Raw genomic sequence first — 18,454 nt, 5'->3', positions numbered from 1 at the left:
CAAACAGGAACATGTACTGAAGACATTTGCCTGAATGGAGGGACTTGCCACAAAGTTGGTTCTCTCCCTACTTGTAGCTGTGCTCCTGGATACAGCGGTGCTCGCTGTGAGACAGGTAGGAAAATATGCATCAGGAGTTGCACTCACAATATCTCTCTGCATTAGCTGATTTAAGTGTCTTTGAGCCATCTCCCTTTATTAATTATGTCCATCTCTTCTGCAGATGTTGATGAGTGCCAGTCAAATCCCTGCCGCAATGGAGGCACATGTGTTGACGGGCTGGCTTCCTTCACATGTGTCTGCCTCCCAAGCTACTCCGGGCTGTTTTGTGAAGAGGGTAGGTTTGGGATTATTGATGACTCCTCTGTTTTAATTCATTGGGAAAAATGTGTGGTCCACATGGAGGAGGAGTGGCTAGCACTGTTGCTTTACAGCAAAAAGTCCCAGGTTACGTCCACCTGAGGGCCTTTCTGTACTCCTGGTTCTCCTGCCATTTTTCTACCAACAGTTGAAACATTCCCTACTCTACCCCATTGCATGCATTTGGATCTTGTATACTCTATGCCTCAGGTATGCAGCTCTTAGTCACTTCTTGATATTGACATCCATACTTGGTTTTCCCAGTTGCGCCCCGCTTTCATCCCCAGTGTGTTGAACTCGGGGCATCATCTGCCTTGGCCTGATTTCTCAGTGTCTACACCCTACATTTTTTTGTCAGTATCACTCACAAGTGAATCACACCCAGTCTGTGTACACAGGCACAGCTGCTGTCTTGCAACGCTTTGCCAGAGGAAATGGAGAAAATGTAACTTGAAGATGAATAAGCCAGAGAAAAATGTCTTCCTCTGTTTTTATCTTACTTGTCTGTGACCTTAGATTGAGGTGGGAAGCACAGTAAAATTACCATGCTTGAATTTATATCAATATTTATGTGGTTCTGTCAAAATAATTGTCTAACTTACGATGACACCTTTGATTTTTTTATTGCTTTTTTCCACTTCCTTGCCTGTCAGTGCTGGTGTTAGAAACCACAGAAACTAATCCATCATCATGCTTATCTTTCATCTTAATTAGAGACAATTGACTTGAGATAGCATCAGACCTGTGGGGCTGGTATTCTCAGGTTAGAAGATGTCATGATAACCGAGGCAGTAAATTAGATAGATGGACACAGCTAAAAGTTTATCCTCCTTTTTGAATATTGTTACATGTTACAATCTCTCTTTTGCCCTTTCTTCCTACAGACACAGAAGTGTGTGAATATGGCTGGCATAAGTTCCAGGGCCACTGCTACAAGTACTTCCCCCACAGGAGAAACTGGGACACCGCAGAGAGAGAGTGTCGCATGCATGGGGCTCATCTCACCAGCATCATCTCTCATGAGGAGCAACTGTTTGTCAACCGTAAGTCAAAGGTCACAGTTGTACAGTAGATAATTGTAGTAAGCATGGGAGCATAAACTGAACGTTTTGTGTTTCACTTTCTGTAGCTGAGCAGAGAAATGTAATCTGCTATGTGTCACTCTTGCAGGTCTTGGACAGGATTACCAGTGGATCGGCCTGAATGATAAGATGTTTGACAGCGACTTCCGCTGGACTGATGGCAGCACCGTGGTAAGACGGGGTTCCTTTCTCACTTAGTTTCGCTTCCACAAACATGGCACAGGAACCGTGTAAATATTTGGAGGGGATACCGTGAACAGGCACGGTCATCTAGGGAGTCGTTCTTCGCGAGGGCTGTGGTCACTTTCTCATGACGTACTCTCCTCTGCTGCCTCACGCACACACACACTGGTGGGTGACTGCTGTGGCTGTAAGTCTGATATGGAACACGCTGTGAGGCACCATTAAATGTTTTCATCCACCGTGAAACCAGCACAAGAAAACAAGCAGCACTCAACATGACCTCCCCCTAAAGACAGGAAAGTGGCTAATTACTATGTGCATTGGTGTTGTACAGACTGATGTCCTCACTTCAAAGTTAATCCTCTAGGACCAGAGATAGGGGAAGCATGGAAGACAGCCTCGGGGTGGGGGGTTCAAAGATAAGCACAGACCGCCTATGAAGATCCTTGCTCAGCTGAGAGATTGAGGGGTGATCGGGGTATGCGCTCTGCTGTGTTTGGCAGGCGTAGACAGGTATGGACCCCCCCCCTTTGTCCCCGCTCACATTAGGAGGCCCAGCCACCCAGGGACAGGGCCATCTGACAGGAAGACACAGATGGACAGCACCTGTGCTCGGCCTCAGTAAGAGAAACAAACTGGTCAGAGGCAGCAGCCCAGGGGGTCTTGGTGGGTGATCACCTCCAGAGGATTTAACGGCAATACTAAACGCTGAGGCTACATTTTAAAAAGGTGTTAAGTATTTAAAGCGTCAGTTGTAATTGATTGATTATTAACTCCAGAAAAGGCAGCGAGACATCCAGGTTGACGAGTGTTGATTAGTGGGTGATGAGAGTTTGTTTGATTATTTTGACGAGGATGTCGGCCTGCTGTGCTATTTGTTGTGAAGTAATCAGAGCAGGAAGTCAGTGTTTGTGTGTGTGTGTGTGTTTGTGAACTATAATGACAGGGTAGCTGAGCCTCAGGGGATGATTGGAAGAATGTGTGGGGGGGTCACAGCTTTGAAGAAACTGTTTGAACTTTGAAATTCGCTGAGAGACGACAGGTAGCACCAATTCTGACCACTACAGCTGTGTGTGTGTGTGTACTGTATACATTTTTGCACATGTGTGCATCTGTGTTGTCGGGAATGTTGTGCCTGAGGACTGCAGGTATGCAGACGGTGAAGACATGACGTCACACTCGTGTGTGTCTGCTATCACAGAGCCGCTGATGCCGAAACACGCGTAACACGGATACTGCTCGTGACGTCGCATGAGTGTATGATATAAACAATCTGTGCAAATCTTAGATATACAGTAGAGTGGCTTCAGAACTTCTTGCATATGTTTCCTCGTTTGTATGATTTTGGTGAATTATTATACACAACCTGCAAGTGTCTCCTCAGCTCTGCAAAGGAGTGATGTCATAGTTTATGTTGACTCTTAGATAGATACTGTTACCCCCTCTTGTGGCCATTAATAATAATAAAAAAAAAAAAGATAGCGAAGGGACACAGCAAACACAGCTCCAGGACTGTTTTATTTTTAATGAGATAAAGGGTTGCACTGAAAACCAAATGTGCATAACGATAAACTGCCATTTCAAAAAAAGAATAGACGTTACACAGACTTTGTGACCTTATTCTCTGCTGTTATTTCAGCAATATGAAAACTGGAGGCCCAACCAGCCTGACAGCTTCTTCTCCTCCGGCGAGGACTGTGTGGTGATGATCTGGCACGAGGACGGTCAGTGGAACGACGTTCCTTGCAACTACCACCTCACGTACACCTGCAAGAAGGGCACAGGTAACGAGACGTTATAGCACAAATCTTTCCCTTTTTTTTTTTTTCTAAATTTACTTTACTGAATGCATTTTACAAACTGTTTTCCTGGTGTTTCTACAGTGGCCTGCAGTCAGCCCCCTCTGGTGGAGAACGCGCGAACCTTTGGTCAAAAGCGCGAGCGGTACGAGATCAACACGCTGGTGAGGTACCAGTGTCGCACAGGCTTCATCCAGAGACACATCCCGACTATACGCTGCCGCGGAGACGGACATTGGGACATCCCTAAAATCACCTGCATGAACCGTAAGTATAACCACTTTTACTCTCAACAGATGCACATTCAGTCATTTCCGTGCGCAGTGAAGTCGAGACCACGCTGACCGTCTTTGTCCCGGTATTCAAGCGCGAGTAGAGAGTCAATTTATTGTACAACTTTCATCTGCTTTCACTGCGTGAGGTGACAATGTGTCTCCATTTCAGCTTAGTTAGTATTAGGGGCTGTTTGTGCTGCTGCGATGACGAGCCTCACTGAATGAATTAACACATTAAACTTAGAAAAAGAATCAAAACAAAGACGATGAATAATTAGCACCACATTTCCCCTCACAGCAGCTTTGCTACTTGATAGACTGCATGTTTGTTTTTGCTCTTTCGGCTTCTCCCTCTTTAGGGGTCTGCATATTTGATTTGGCATAGATTTTGTTTTTATGCCCTTCCCTGATGCAACCCGGCCATTTATCTGGGCTTGGGACCGGCACAAGAGCTTCCACTGGATGTGGCCTTCCTGTGGCTGTGGGGTCACTTTAAAGCAGTACTTCTCAAATAGTGGGTCGGGTGTCGGGGGCGTGAGAGGCAGGGCAGGACAACTCATACAGCGTGAAAACATTTCTGTCCTCAGAGGGGCATGAAAGAAAATAATAAGAGAACCACGGCTTTAAAGTGTCTAATTAACAATTGGGTATGTGTGGAAACAAAATAATAATAATAATCTGGATGATGGAGGTTCATATCTTATTTCAGAGTGGATCTTTGGCCCAAGACACATTGAACTGTACTTGCTGCATTCCAAAATGTGTATATATAGAAAAACAGCCGTGTTACAACAGATGCACATCGCGACCGTTAGTGCACATGTCCGATGCACGGCTCCCTCCCCTTAAATATTCATTTCTTTGAGGTAGCAGAGCATAAACTTGGCGTCCTCCTCTGTAAATAAAGTACCAGTGTGGACTTTTGCCATGTTCTTGTCTTCTTTTACTGTGTTGTGGCTTCTTTTTTCACATGTGACTTTTTTTTTTTGGAACCGACAGCATCAAGCTATCAAAGGCCCTTCGTCAGACGACATCAGCACAAAAGTCTCTACAGCGTGAACAACTTCAGACGGCCGGAGGAGGCCATTAACTTTCGCCATCAGCGCTACCGGGGGAGGAGGGACAGGACTGAACACAGGCAGAGGAGACAGTGATGGGCGTATATATACATAAATATATAACATGGCCGATGCTTGTGTGAAAAGAGGAAAGATCATTTCCTCTCAAAGAACTCACCAGAGGATAAACCTGCAGTCTTCTTGCGTGTGGGACGACGACGGAATCTCGTGAAGTGCCTTTTTATTTTCAGAGATGTTGACGGACAACGTTTTCCTACCAATGGGCAGCGTTTTCATAATCGTTGCCATCGTGGATGAAACACTTTCAGCTGGCTACTGGAAAAGCAAAGAAAAAAAAAAAAAAAGAAATCTCAGATTATTTTTTTGTTTTTTTTTAAAAACTGTGGACATTTCTCCATTTCTTCCTATACATTCATGACTGTTGTGTAAAAACCTTTGTACACCGACTGTGCTATTTCAAATTACCACAAGTGATCCTTAACAAAAAAAAAAACACCAAAAAAAACAATGCTCTTGTGAAATTATAGCGCTTATGTTATGTAAAGAAGTCAAATAATATGGGTGTGCTGTTTTTAACCTTTAACTCTGTTTAACTTTGACTTCTCGGATCAAATTGGCATCAGTGGAGTATTTTATCACTTTTAAAGTCTGCTGTTAACTTTAATCATCAGATGTGTATATATATAAGAACAGAATCATATTCTGATGGTTTCATAATTCAGATTTAAAGACCGCCTCTCATCAGCAGCCTTCACTGGATGTCATCAATGTTTCTTTTTTACCTCCAAAACTGATTTTTTCATTTGATTTTTCTCATTTAAGTGCCGATCAAAACATCCTTTAACCACGGATCAATATTCATTCATTGAAAGAAGGGAATATTTTCTGCTCTCCACTGTCTCTCAACTGTTGCTGCTGTGCCGTAGCTCGTCGTTTTTTCCTTCTGCACACTTATTTCTACTGTTGTTGTTTTTTAAATTTTTCTAGTCAAAATCAGCCATTGAGAGAATGTATTTTGTGAAACACTCAAATAGACTTGAACGTAGTAAAGGCTGTGTAAGCAGAGAGACACAGAGAGACACAGAGAGAGAGAGAGAGACATATAATTTATTTTCAAGCTGCTCATGATGACTTGTTAATAAGATATGAAGCTGTTGTCCAGCCCAGCAGTGCTTCTTCATATATTATTATTATTATTATTATTATTCTATGTTCAACAGGAGACCAGCGACGATCCAAATGAGTCACATTTAAGATAATATGAGCAATTTATATGTTTGTTTTTTTCTTTTAATGCCAACATCAGTGGACCAAAGAAAAATGGAGGGGGCCCCATTGGCTGCAATAATGTTATACCAAAAAAAATGTTTGTACATGTGGATGGTTGTGTGTGTCTACTGCCATTTTGTGTAAATGTGTGTGGGGGGGGAGGGGGAGAACCAATGTTATTTTGTCTGCCTGTGAATGTGTGTTTGTTCCAGCCTTAATGTGCACATAATGTCATATTTATAGCAGTTTTTATTTTACAATGTGAATGTTTTCGGGACGTTTGTGAATTTTTAAGAAAGAAAAGAAGAAAAAAAAACAGAAAATCCAACTTTTTTCCCCCCTGCCCGCCCTGCTTTAAATCACCAAAGAAATAAAAATAAATATATATAGACATTATATTAAGAACAGTGCAATGTACTTTGGGAACATGTTGGGAGGGGATCATTGTTTGTGTTTTTTTGTGTTTGTTAACCCTTTAACACCTAAGCCTTAAAGTGTCTGTCTGGCCTTTATTGCTTATTTTACCCATAAAAGAGCCAGAAAATGTTGTTCCACAATACTTTTGGAATGTTTCCACCGGCTGGACCCACCTGGTAAAAAAACAACTGCCAGGTGTTGAATGTTCTGAAGCCCCATTAGAACATTCAACATCTGGCAGTTATTTTACAATTTACTGCATGTCAATAGAACAGTTCAAAGTCGAGGAAAACAATTTTTATTGAGATAAAACACTGTAGTTGTACACGAGTAAGAGATTTTGCATTTTAATTTTGAAATTTGAGCAGCATAAAACCTATTTCCAATGAAGTATTTGTCTCAAAATATATTTTAGATATTTGATAACATTCTATGCTGTCAGTGAAATTGTCCATAATAACCACCATCGTTGGCTTTAAAATTCTATTTCTTAGCTTTCATAGAAACTGTTGGAATTTCTCCGGTAGGGTAATAAAAGGAGCATTTTTTTATTTTATTTTATCATCTCAAGGTAGAAAGAGTAAACAGGAGCCTGTAGTGGTTTCACCAGCAGGTAGTGCTATCTGACAAAGCCAGCGAGTGTTTGTCAGTTCAGTCCCAGGGAGCAGAGCTGCTTCATTTCTGTCCCTGTAGCACTCTCAGCTCACAGCTTGTGACAAAACACTAAATATAATGTGATTTTAAACTCAATTATCTAAATCACACACCACCACGCCAGTGTCTCATTCCAAAGTATTGCATTATAGATTTTTGCAAAAAAAACCCTATCAGACACGCTCCACAGACCTTCTTGGTAACATGTGTGTAGAAAGAACTGGATTATGCCGAAATGGCTGATGCTGCAGAAGTGCGTAGACCACACTACTCGTTTCTGTTCGCTGAATGTCAAACACCTCTTGTGCTTTCATGTGGGTGCTTATTCATTTAAGCACTTATCCTTCACCACTTCTAAAATAACCTCCTTCACAGACGGCAATGACATGAAGTTCACGTTGCCATGAAACAGCCATAACCAACGTCGTAACCTCAGTGTTGGTAATTTGTGCAGGTTTGGGGGTCCTGTGGTTTTTACTTGAGATTAAAGGTCGGTCCTCAGTTTCCCCCACAGAGAGAGAGTGAAGTCTCTCAGTCTTTGCTTCATGAATTACAGATGTCTCATGTATGATTAGTGGGGGAAAAAAAACCCTTAGACCCCACAGCTCCTATAGTGGCTCTGTTTTGAGAAGGAAATTCACCCTGCCACTTCCTTTTCCATTTCAGGCATCTCGGATTCTGTCCATCCGTTTCCAAATCACTCGTTACCGCGTCATTTTCTTGTCACATGTAATTTAATCCGGTTTACCCGTGGAGTTGACAGGAGTTGTTTCTTTTGAACCACGTCAGGAAAAAATAAATAGAATGTCCAGCGTTTTTTTTGCTACTGCGGGACGAGCCAACAATGAGACGATTATTGTCAGAGAAGTGATTCAATTCAGTTGTCGGCTTATGTAAACATATCCAGAGACAAGGGAACAGCTGAGGTTTTTAAAGGGCCACTTCACCCTAACAATTTTTACAGATTCCCAGAGATAAATGTCTTATTTGGTCATCAGAGAGTAGATCTGAGACACATGTCTCACTCCCACAACAACAGAGGAAGTTGGGATTGAAGAGAAAAAATAAATTGACAAAAAGTCGACGTCAGAGAAAATAAAAGCCCTGCTCTTCCCCTAATAAATAATAAAACAAAATAATAAAACAAAATCTGATCAAATTTTAGAATAGAATAATTTTAAGTCTTCATTTGACCAAGTAGGAAAAAATGGGTGAAACTGCCCTTTAAGTGTGCAAAAAGTAGGTTTTGTGCATTTCCCTGCAAATGTGCAATAGTAACGTTTATTTATAGGATCTTTGTTAAAGTGAAATTCTTGCTTCTGGTCGCTGACACACACGGCGTCATTGGGTTTTTGGCAGTTCAGTGCCGTACGAGCCCAAATCTGACCCAGTTCCCACGGACTGTGTTACTGCTCCTTTGTCTTCACTGAGTGGTGGGCTGGTAGAAAGCCTATGAGCAAATGAATGTGATCTTAAGTCCTTCCGTGTGATGTGGCTCCACGCCAGATACTGTAAATAGCCCTTTAGTTTGGCGCCTTAAACAATGCCTTGGTAAATCTCTGTGGGTAAACCTCGGCATCATCATCATCGTCGCGTGATACTGATGCTCGATTTGGAAGAATGAAGGAAGGAAGGAGCGGCAACGTCGACGCTGATTTTTGGAGTTGTATTTCTTTTTATTTCAAACTGCTTTGTTGAAAAAAGGTACAAAATACAAAATACCTTCACCACTTTTCTTTTTCTTATGTGTGTGTGTGTGTGTGTACATTTTTTAGCTGTTACAAACAACATTGCCATACCACATTTCACCTGCAGTAAGTAATATATGTTAGAAAATGGAGAGGAAAAAAGTAGCAAAAAGCAAAACACAAACAAAGCTGTCATCACAACAATAACTGCTCTCTTTTTTAAGGCAATTGAAACAGAATTTGGTCCGACTGTGATTCTATTTTACTCACATGGAAGAATAAAAGCTATAACTAATAGTAGTAGACATGTGTAAGTGGTTACCGGGGATGAATTTCATTTATTTACATCTAATAAAAGGGGAAAAATAGTGAGGCAAACGTAAAAAACTCCTAACAAAAAAAATTTTGTTAAAACATTCATAAGGACACATTAGTTAAAAAAAATAATATGGATTTCAAACTGTAACTGATGGAACGGTCAGATTTTATATTGATTTTCTTTATTTAAAAGAAAACTAAAGTAAATTCTGAAAAAACTTCTCTGCATCTATTTTGTTAGAGTCCATCGACTCATGGCCGTTCACTGATGAGATACTAAATGATATAAAATAGCACCTGATCTTTTTATTCATCAGTCATTATCAGCCTCAAAGTTGAAAAGAGGAATATGGATTGAAGGGCTACAATTTTTGTTATTATTATGATCGGAAAACAGCTATCACAGCATCAGAAGAGATTCATGCTAATTTCAAAATCCAAAGCTTATCTGCTTTTTTGTTGATTCTTATTTTTGTTGTGGTTCTTGCTGCTCTTTGGTGGTTATGGCCTGTCTAATCCTATCCACCTTTCTCACTGCTGGGACTTGAAGCAGTAGACCCCGTAAGACTTCTGGGTCTTATCCGGGAAGCCGACCGAGCGCACCGCGGCTTCCGTGGGGCTGCAGTTCTTGCGGGGCCTGGAGATCGGGTAACGGACGCTTCCGTCGGCCAACCAGCCGGAGTCGCAGCGGTCGTAGCCCTCGAGCTTCCAGGCGGCGAAGATGTGGCTCACCATGGCGATCTCGGCGCCGTCGTCTAAGCAGGCCTGCACGGCCTCGTCGAAGGTCAGGTGCTCGGGTTGGGTCAACCAGTAGAAACTCCCTGGTGGCGGAAAACACAGGAGAACATCAGCTTTCTAAATGTTGCTGATTGATTTTAAAGCTGCAGTGGGTAACGTTCGGTGAGTTTTAGTTTGTTCTTCCTGAACATGATGCGTCCTTCATCTCAAGACTAAGCTATGTCAAGCAATACTATCAGACACTGACTTAGGGCGCGTTTGTGTGTGAGTAGAGTGGAGACAAGAACATTTTATCAAGTCTGTCAAACTGTGGCATGACAAGATTAGGATTAGACAATGGACAATTTTTGTCGGCGTGTCTTTGGATTTACTAGCGCAATGTTGTTGTTCCGTCCCTCGCGAGATTTGAACACCGCTATACTTAGACCATGCAGACACCCACGGAGTTGTGGGGAGTGGCTGCATGGTTTAATCAGCGTTGTGGATTCGTTTGACACATTTTCACCACAGCCATCAGTCAATGTCGCTCTTGTCGAACGCACAACAAATGACAAACAAATCCTAAAAAGCCTCACCCTTGGGTGCAGCGGTGTAGCAGTACACGTCGTAGGTTTTATTTTTGTCCATCTGGCCATAATTTCTGAGGCCGGGCCCGTTGTTGGAGCCGCCGCAAGGTGCTCGGGGGTTCTTGATGGGATACTGCACCGAGCCGTCGTTCAGCCAGCCAGCGTTGCACCAATCCAGACCCGCTTCCCAGGCCTCGGACAGCTGCTCGGGGGAGGCGACCACGGCGCCCTGGTCCAGGCAGGCCTGCACGGCAGTGTCGTAGTCCATGCTGTAGCGGCCTTCTTCTGGGTGGTACGGAAAGACGACACCTGAGGGACACAGACGGCACGGAATGAATGTGATGATGATAAATCTGTTCTGTAAATGACTTTTTTTTTTATGGCATCCTTTTGAGTCTGCTGCAGTTTCTCCGGGAATGCTGGCTCGGCACGTTTTTTCTTTGCGATATGTTAAGTATTATGTTACGGAATGTAGGTCCAGAATAAATGAGGCCAGGCTTTGCTTAATCATTCATTTTGTGCTTGACTAAACCTCTGTGCAGAAGGAAGAAGATCATCTGAGGGGAAACTGGGTGTTAAATTCTGCTGCACTCAGAAGAAAGAAATGAAGTCGTAATTCTGCGATGATATAGATGCTCTGATCGTTGGCGACTCCTTTAAGTTCTGCCTCCCTAGTTTTTAACTAATAGAAGGTTATTTTTATTCCCCCCTCAACCATTACTCGTTTCTACAATGTTTATAATCTGATTATAATCAGATTATAATCTGTCACACGTGTGAAAATCTATAAGCAAAATAATAGACATGAAAACGAGCATATTTACCAGCAGTGAAATCGCCGAGCACCTCTAGTGTGACCTCCTGAACGGTGTCCGTCATCCCGTTGGTGATCTCACACAGGTATTTGCCCATGTCGGCCATGGAGACGTCGAGTATCGTCAGGGAGGCGTCCTCGTGGTCGCCCTTCTCCTCCAGGAAGACGCGGTTCTCGAAGTTTCCGTACGTCTTCTTGTGCACTCCCATCGAGAGGATCACATCCTCGTTCAGCGCCTCGTCGTCGGCCACCTTCGTCCACTTGACGCGGACGCCGGCGTCGGACAGCGAGTGGTCTTTGGACATGAGCATGCAGGGCATGGTGACGTTGGCGCCCAGGTCGGCGAAAACCTTAACTGGAGAAAGAGAAGAGCATGGTGGCATGTTTGAAAAAAGAAGTCCTGGACTGGATTTAGAACGTCAGTAAACATTTCCAGGACATGTTCATGGTTTGAATCGCTAGTTTCGTGTCTTTTCCGATCGGGCATGATGTCAGTTCTGTAAATTTTGGTCCCACTTAGAGGAAAACAGATGATAAAGCAAATCAGGGTGTACCGTTTGTAAAATGTTGCTTCTGATGATTGAACTCCCCAAAAAAAGGGGGCCCCAATTATTCCGCAGCATGTTTTGGCAAGCATGCATACATATACTGTATTTACTGTTGCACATTTACATGCATACACATATGCTCGCCATCAAACGTGTTCTCCCTCACAGAATGATTTAAGAGTCTGGAGCGGCCCAGTCTTGGCCACCAGCCAGGCGTTAGCCCACAGAGTCTGTACAAGCAGACAGCTTCAGTCTCCTTCCTGCTCTTGTCAGTCCTGGTTCATGTAATCCCTCCACATTAACCCTTCACATGCTCATTTCTCGCCGATTTGTGAAAAATGAACCCTTTCGCTCTGTCCTCCCTGTTTAAAACCAGAGGTCAGAGGTAAAACTATCCTTTTGTGACTCACCGCAGGTTCTCCACGTCTGTGTTTTGGGACCTCACAGGGTTTGCTTAGTTAAGATGCCCCCGGACCAGCAAGGAGGTGACCTTTACTGGGCTTTAACGAGGAACAGATGCTCAGATATACAGGATCCCTGACCGCCGCCCCCGTGGGGGCCAACCTTAAACAATTAACCTCTGCGATACAGGAGTCAACACGCTCCATTATTGTATATAATGTGGTAATTACTTAACAGTGTAAATTAAATTACACCTAAATCTTTAAAAAAAACTGTAGTCTGCAGACCAAGCGAGTGGGATTGGACAAATCCAGGTTTACAAATCTAATTGTTCCTGTGTCCACAGTTCTCTGAAAACCGGTTTCGGATTTCCTTACCGCTCACTCAGTCTCTAAGATCTGTGTCTAAACCAATCAGTCTCTGCTTTCCGATGGAGGATGCCAAGCGTTAGTGCGGAGGCTCCTCGCGGCGAGCGGCTACATCCGAGCCGTGGGTGGAAGAATAGAATAGTGTCAGTGGCTCTGCGGCATGGGGAAATGTTTCCCACATGCATAATACAGGAATTAATAAGAGCTAGAGTGGCTAACTGCCATCTGTGCTAATCCGGCCCTTTTGCCCGTCGCCGACACGCTCTAAAAATGAGAGGGACTGGAACTCATCAAGTCAACGCTTTAAACTTAGACTTAGATCGTTAGTATTGAGCTCTCCTGCAGAACGAGGTTCATCGGCAGCGGCCTGTCTTTCATGATTATTACATAGTCGGTGTTTAGCTCGACTCTCTGACTGAAATTGTACGAAATCTAATTTCCCAAAGTTGAATTTAACACGGTTTGAGAGTCAAATTACTGAGATTTTGCTCTGTCAGCTCAAAGGATCGCATATTTTAAAAAGTGATGCACGGTAGGAAGACTTTAGCTGTTAGTGCTCGTAGACTTGGCCAAGGATCGTAAGAGTCCGATTAAACGCTGCGGTGACTCAACTGTGCGTGGATTCGTTCCCAGTGGCCACACCCAGTCGCCTCGCTCGCTCTACTCGACCGGTCAGCGAGATGCCAGGTGTTTTTACGACGCCGTCCTGCTGCTACTAATTAGTATCTTCGAGAGTCTTGACGAGTCATCTTGGCAAAGACTCGTCCACGACCGACCGCTCTGTCACAGCGAGGAATGACTCACAGGCTTGTTGGCGTGCCTCATAAAAACGCTCTGCATGGGTAACATTTCACACCAGGTGGGTTTGAAACCTGAAGAATCCAGAATGACTAAACCTGCTGGCAAAGGTGCAGGCGACGGTGACATCAACACCCGCTCAGATTGAGACTATTTCTGTCCAAATACTGTTGGTTTTTACTTGTACTTGGATGGAGGGGGATTTTTTAAAGCAGATTAACCAGATTAACCCTTAAAACTAATGTTACTAATAGCAGACAGAACGTTAAAAAAGTAATTCCACTCCTAATTGCTGCTCCTGGGTTTACCAGCAGTTACAGGTCTCACCGGAGACCGTGGCCATGTGTGGGGGCCCACAGCCTGGTGTGTTTACTTAGTCGTCTCGGGAAGAGGAAGAAAACCCTTTCTTCTTCTTTGTCACACCTCACACTGCGTCCTATTTATATAAGAGAGGTCAGAGGGCGGGGCCAAATTGACATGTTTAACAAATTAAATTAATGAATTTCATTAATAGTGCTGCTGCAAAAAAAAGAAGAAAGAAAAGACAACAGCTGTGTGGCCAAGGCTCACAAGCCCCCCCCCCGATATTAGCAAATGATTGAAACCATCTGCTTTCTTTGCGACACTGACGCGTGTCCTAATCTACTCACTGACCTATATTTTGCATTTTAATTTGATAATCATGGCGATGTTCTTCAAAATGCAGTGACTGCATTCGCACATCGATCGGCATGTGCACGGCGTGCCACGCCCTCTTGAAAATGTTCTACTCTGCTGCTGCTGCTGCTGAGTGACTGCTCAGTGTGGAAAAACAATTAACAAGCACAGCTGGGACAAACGCAGACGCCCAACTGCTGCACGGTATTTCCATTTGGACTCCTTTTCCGGTGGTCTCTGACGGAGATTCGGGGCCTACGCGGGTACACATCTGCAGCGGCCAACTGTCAGCAGAGTCATCATGTCACATTTCACATATTAATTGCATTAGCACATGTATGGCAGGAGTAAATGTGAACTTCTCCATGTCTCATCCTCAAGACTAAACACAGCTCCTCATCCGATCTTTAGCCAAACCTCCGTTTTTTTTTTTTTTCCCACCCAGCCCTAGCAACGGGGGCCAAGTCTCAGTAACCAGCAACCACAGTAGGCTTTAGACTTAACAGGCTATTACCTCCTCTGGAAGAGGGGGGGGGCGGTGGCTCTATATGTTTGGCTGTGGGTCATTAATCTATTACTGTGCTCCTGTTACGATGGCCGGTCTCCAGAAGCTCAGAGAGCCAGCGTGAGTCAGTAAAGACTCAAGGACGGGGCAACACCCAGTGAACAGACAGACAGAGAAAACTCGTAAACCAGTCAAATGTACGCTGTGAGGTCATTTTCGGTATAAACACATATGTGCTACACACACACACCTGTGACATCACTGGTAAATGGGAATAATTTCACTCTTCTCCCAGAGTGAAACATTTCTCCCCACGGACGAGCAAATTTCCTCTTGGAAGAGCGAGAGCCCTGACGCATCCCTAATCTGACATCTACTGAGTCAGCTCGCAGGGCTACTGAAAGCACATTCAATACCGCTCAGTATATAATATGAAGGCGTCTAGTTCGCGGGTGGGGGGGAGTGGGGGGTTTGCAGTGGAAAATCTCAGAGCGTCAACCTATAGACGTGCGGGAATTTGAACTTAAACATCTTTTTTTTATTCAGCGCAATCAAAACCACACACAAAGAGTTTTGCAACGTCATGTAAAAACCACGTCAATACTAAACTAAAACTATAAAAATAACAACTTTTCGTCGTCACGTGATGTCATTAAACTCGCGTTTGAACCTCGTGATACGGTGCAGCTGCCTCCTGGCATGATTTATTTCTGAGGCTAAGGGCTCGTCCTGCAAAACAAAGCAGACTGGAATTCACTTTAAGAAACGGGAACGAGCACCTACAGTCTACTTCCAGTCCTGGACCCCCTGAGGCACCTGTGACCTATTTTAACAGTATAATCAGCAGTATGAATGAATGAATGAATGAATGAATGAATGGTGTGGTCCTCCTCATTCACTATAGTGTCGGCAGAGAGCCTCAGTGAATGACACAGTGATTTATTCAGCAGCCGCTCTGTGCTGCGGTGGTCTGTCTGCAGCAAGTCAATGAGTAAGTCACACTGGGGCTGTGTGTGTGTGTGTGTGTGTGTGTGTGTGTGTTACCCTAGAAACCAGTCAGTGAGTTACCTACGGCTCACAATGAGCCTGTTGTCACACAAAGCCACTTCTGTGTGGCACCACTTTACCCGGCTCATCCTCACACTCTTCTGCATGCATATGCAAAAAAAAACAAAAACAAAAAAACATGAATACACTGACAACCTTACCTGTGAAATGGGCGAAGGGAGGGGGAGTCACAAAACTGTATGCACCGCCAGCCAGGGCCACGGCGATGATTGTGATGCACAGCAGACCGGTCATTTTCTCGATTTTTCGCACCCACTTCAGTTAAAAAAAAGACTTTAAAAGTTACAAATACTGCACCAAGTGGAGAATAATAAAAAATCTAAATGAATTTTGACGCATCAATCGGTGCAACCCTCTCTGTCTGTCTTCGTGCTGCAGCCGCCGCCTGGGGTGCTACTGGAAAGTTTGGGCTCCTCAGACGTCCAGACAAGAGCCTTTTATTGAAGCCTTGCTTGGTGGAGACCACTCCCCCCTCTCCCCTTAGCCCATGACCATGCTCCCATCTCCTCTATCCTGACTCCCGTTTTGCCCCCATTATTTTTGAAAGACTCCCCCCATTTAATTCACCTAAACGGAGGGGAGGTGATATTTATCCTGAGATATATGATGAACTCAACGTAGAGAGAGAGAGAGTCCCGTGAGAAATGCTATACAGTAAAAATAAAAATGTTGTGATTTTCACTTTTTTATTAACTCATTCCTTCTGGTTCTTTGCTGCACTGACTTATTCCTGCTTTCTTTATCATGTTGAATGAATGTTGTTTGCACGGTGAACTCTGAACTCTGTAAGAGCCACAATTCCACTCACAAACGCAAACACACTTGTGTGGACGTAAGCGATGTGTGCTTATACAGTACGTTCCCAGCTCTGTTGAGTTGTAAGCACGTTTAATTCAGGGCCGTTAAATGTAAATGGGTCATAAAAACCACGTACGCAGCTGCTCTGCTCTGCAAATCATACTTATTTTCCCGTTTCTTTGTGTATTCATCACGCTCTCGCGCTGTAGTTCTCGCTCTGTTGTTAGAGCTACGTACGCTCAATGCTTTGTTTGGTTCTCCGTCTCAAATGCATGTTGTAAACATCTGCAACGGGGCGTAAAAGGGTAAGGGATCATGTCGGCGATTACCCCACCTTGCACCGTTTTCCACAGTTACTGTAAATTGCATCGTCGCTCACTCTTTTCAAACCCTCTGCAGCAGAGCACAGACAGCAGAGTGTAGCTCCTGCGAGGGGAAGACAGAGATTTGTGAGCAGACGTTGTGAGTAGAGGGCTCCTGTGTGGTCCCCCCCCCCCCCCACACACACACACCAAACGTTTCCTCAGCCGTCTGGCCTGTCGTTGAGAAATTGCGAGCCTTGGAGTGGAGAAGTAGGCTCCTGCACCGCCACTCCATCACTGGAGTTATTACAGCTGAGAAAACCTAGACTGTCTTCTTCTTCTCTCTCTCTCTTCGTCCCCTCTGCCCTGTTTGTCAATACCTCAGTTTTGTCCCCCCCCCCCCACAGAGTTGACAGAGGAGAGCATGGTGGGCCTGCCGTTGTATACTCTAAAGTCTCGGCTTGCTCTGGGCACATCCTCTGCCGTGGCTCCTCCAATCCTCTGAAGATCTGGGGAGCTGTTACGTAAGACCAAGCCACGGGCCCCCGTAAACAGGGTGAAATTATAAACATACAATGGCCCCAGTGCGATGGCACAGGGAGGCCTGACACATCTTGAGAGTTCAGAACTTAGCCGAGTCTTAAACTAGTGCAGATTTCTGCCCATGGTCGCTTCCGAGAGTGAAATAATCTGGCAGATGTGTCTTTGGGTTAAATGGGCTCACAATCCACCAGCAGAATTAATTATTTGTAATAAGAAAGCAATATTAGGGTAAGGTCATCTTCTTTTGATGAAGATGGATTTTAATGTTAGAATATGTTAATTATCATCTTTGAAGGTATTACTCAATAATAGCCTACAGTAATCCTCATTACCATGCGATTGCCTTGATATTCATCTGGAAATAACATGGTCTTATTGTGATAGAATCTCCTTATTAACTACAGTTGTTATGTCCAAGCTGGAAATTGCATTAGGAATATGATTTGATAGATAGATAGATAGATAGATAGATAGATAGATAGATAGATAGATAGATAGATAGATAGATATCAGAGACTCTTGGCTTTGACATGTTCTCTGTGAGTCATGTCATGCGACTTTATTTGTTGTTTGAAAGACGTTTGTTTCCCATTACTTGTTCGGACAGGGATCTGGCTGTTAAGCACTGACTTTGTAACCCCAGTACGAGATCAAAAACAGATCTAAATTGCTAGATTTATGCATCACCGGCACTGTTTGTCCCAGTAGACCACAGGCACCACACCTCATTTTATTCCACACAGCCGTGAGATATATAATCAGTGCAATATCATATCAATGTAATCAGTGCAACATGTTCAGTTTATAATGGAATAATAAAGGATAATCTTATTTATATATCTGCATGACAATGATAGTGATATTATTTAAATCGTAGCTCTTCTATATACAAATACGTGTTAGCAGTAGAATTCACTATCTTTGTGTTGTCATAATAAGTCACTTCCTGTGTGCAGGGTGGGAATGTTACTGGGCGACACAAGAGCTCAACGCGCCTATTCCTGGGAAATACAGCGCGAGTTGCATGGAGCTGATAGGCTTAATCAGCATTGTGTAAACTCAGTTGACAATGTAACAGACATTTGTTTACATGACTAAGTTACACAGTGCCGTTTCACGTTTCCCCTGCACATCTGTTGTAAGAGAAGCATCATCTCCAGATTCTTATTAACACCACTTTCTGTCTTTCAAGTTGTCCAGTTGTTTTCATGCATAGTCACATT

The 18,454-nt window shown here is 43.8% G+C and overlaps 2 protein-coding genes across 2 annotated transcripts in view; one reads left to right on the top strand and one right to left on the bottom strand.

Moving 5' to 3' along the window:
• Nucleotides 1–6,443, top strand: part of vcana (versican a) — a 45,065-nt gene extending 38,622 nt beyond the window's left edge. Inside the window, exons 9-15 of the mRNA XM_058635349.1 lie at nucleotides 8–115; nucleotides 224–337; nucleotides 1,245–1,403; nucleotides 1,531–1,613; nucleotides 3,265–3,409; nucleotides 3,509–3,691; nucleotides 4,699–6,443. Of these exons, the coding sequence (XP_058491332.1) occupies nucleotides 8–115; nucleotides 224–337; nucleotides 1,245–1,403; nucleotides 1,531–1,613; nucleotides 3,265–3,409; nucleotides 3,509–3,691; nucleotides 4,699–4,853 (947 nt within the window). The 3' untranslated portion in view covers nucleotides 4,854–6,443. The remainder of the gene's footprint in view (nucleotides 1–7; nucleotides 116–223; nucleotides 338–1,244; nucleotides 1,404–1,530; nucleotides 1,614–3,264; nucleotides 3,410–3,508; nucleotides 3,692–4,698) is intronic.
• A 2,327-nt stretch (nucleotides 6,444–8,770) lies between these two features.
• LOC131464576 (hyaluronan and proteoglycan link protein 1-like) lies at nucleotides 8,771–16,008 on the bottom strand. Its single transcript, XM_058637138.1, has 4 exons — nucleotides 15,729–16,008; nucleotides 11,253–11,597; nucleotides 10,438–10,737; nucleotides 8,771–9,945 (listed from the first exon to the last, which is right to left on the bottom strand). The coding sequence occupies exons 1-4, from the start codon at nucleotides 15,820–15,822 to the stop codon at nucleotides 9,656–9,658; spliced, it is 1,029 nt and encodes a 342-aa protein (XP_058493121.1). The 5' UTR covers nucleotides 15,823–16,008; the 3' UTR covers nucleotides 8,771–9,655.
• Between the last annotated feature and the right edge of the window lie 2,446 nt (nucleotides 16,009–18,454).

Source organism: Solea solea, chromosome 8 (assembly GCF_958295425.1).
Source record: "Solea solea chromosome 8, fSolSol10.1, whole genome shotgun sequence".
NCBI classification, from domain to species: Eukaryota; Metazoa; Chordata; class Actinopteri; order Pleuronectiformes; family Soleidae; genus Solea; species Solea solea.
Note: the sequence above shows the minus strand (reverse complement) of the source record. Positions and strands in the feature narration are given on the sequence as shown.

Coding starts and splice junctions, on each gene's coding strand:
- LOC131464576 (XM_058637138.1), bottom strand. CDS start 15,822: ATGACCGGTCTGCTGTGCATCACAATCATCGCCGTGGCCCTGGCTGGC. Junction 11,598..15,728: donor TCCCTTCGCCCATTTCACAG/GTAAGGTTGTCA, acceptor CTCTTTCTCCAG/TTAAGGTTTTCGCCGACCTG. Junction 10,738..11,252: donor GCTCGGCGATTTCACTGCTG/GTAAATATGCTC, acceptor TGTGTCCCTCAG/GTGTCGTCTTTCCGTACCAC.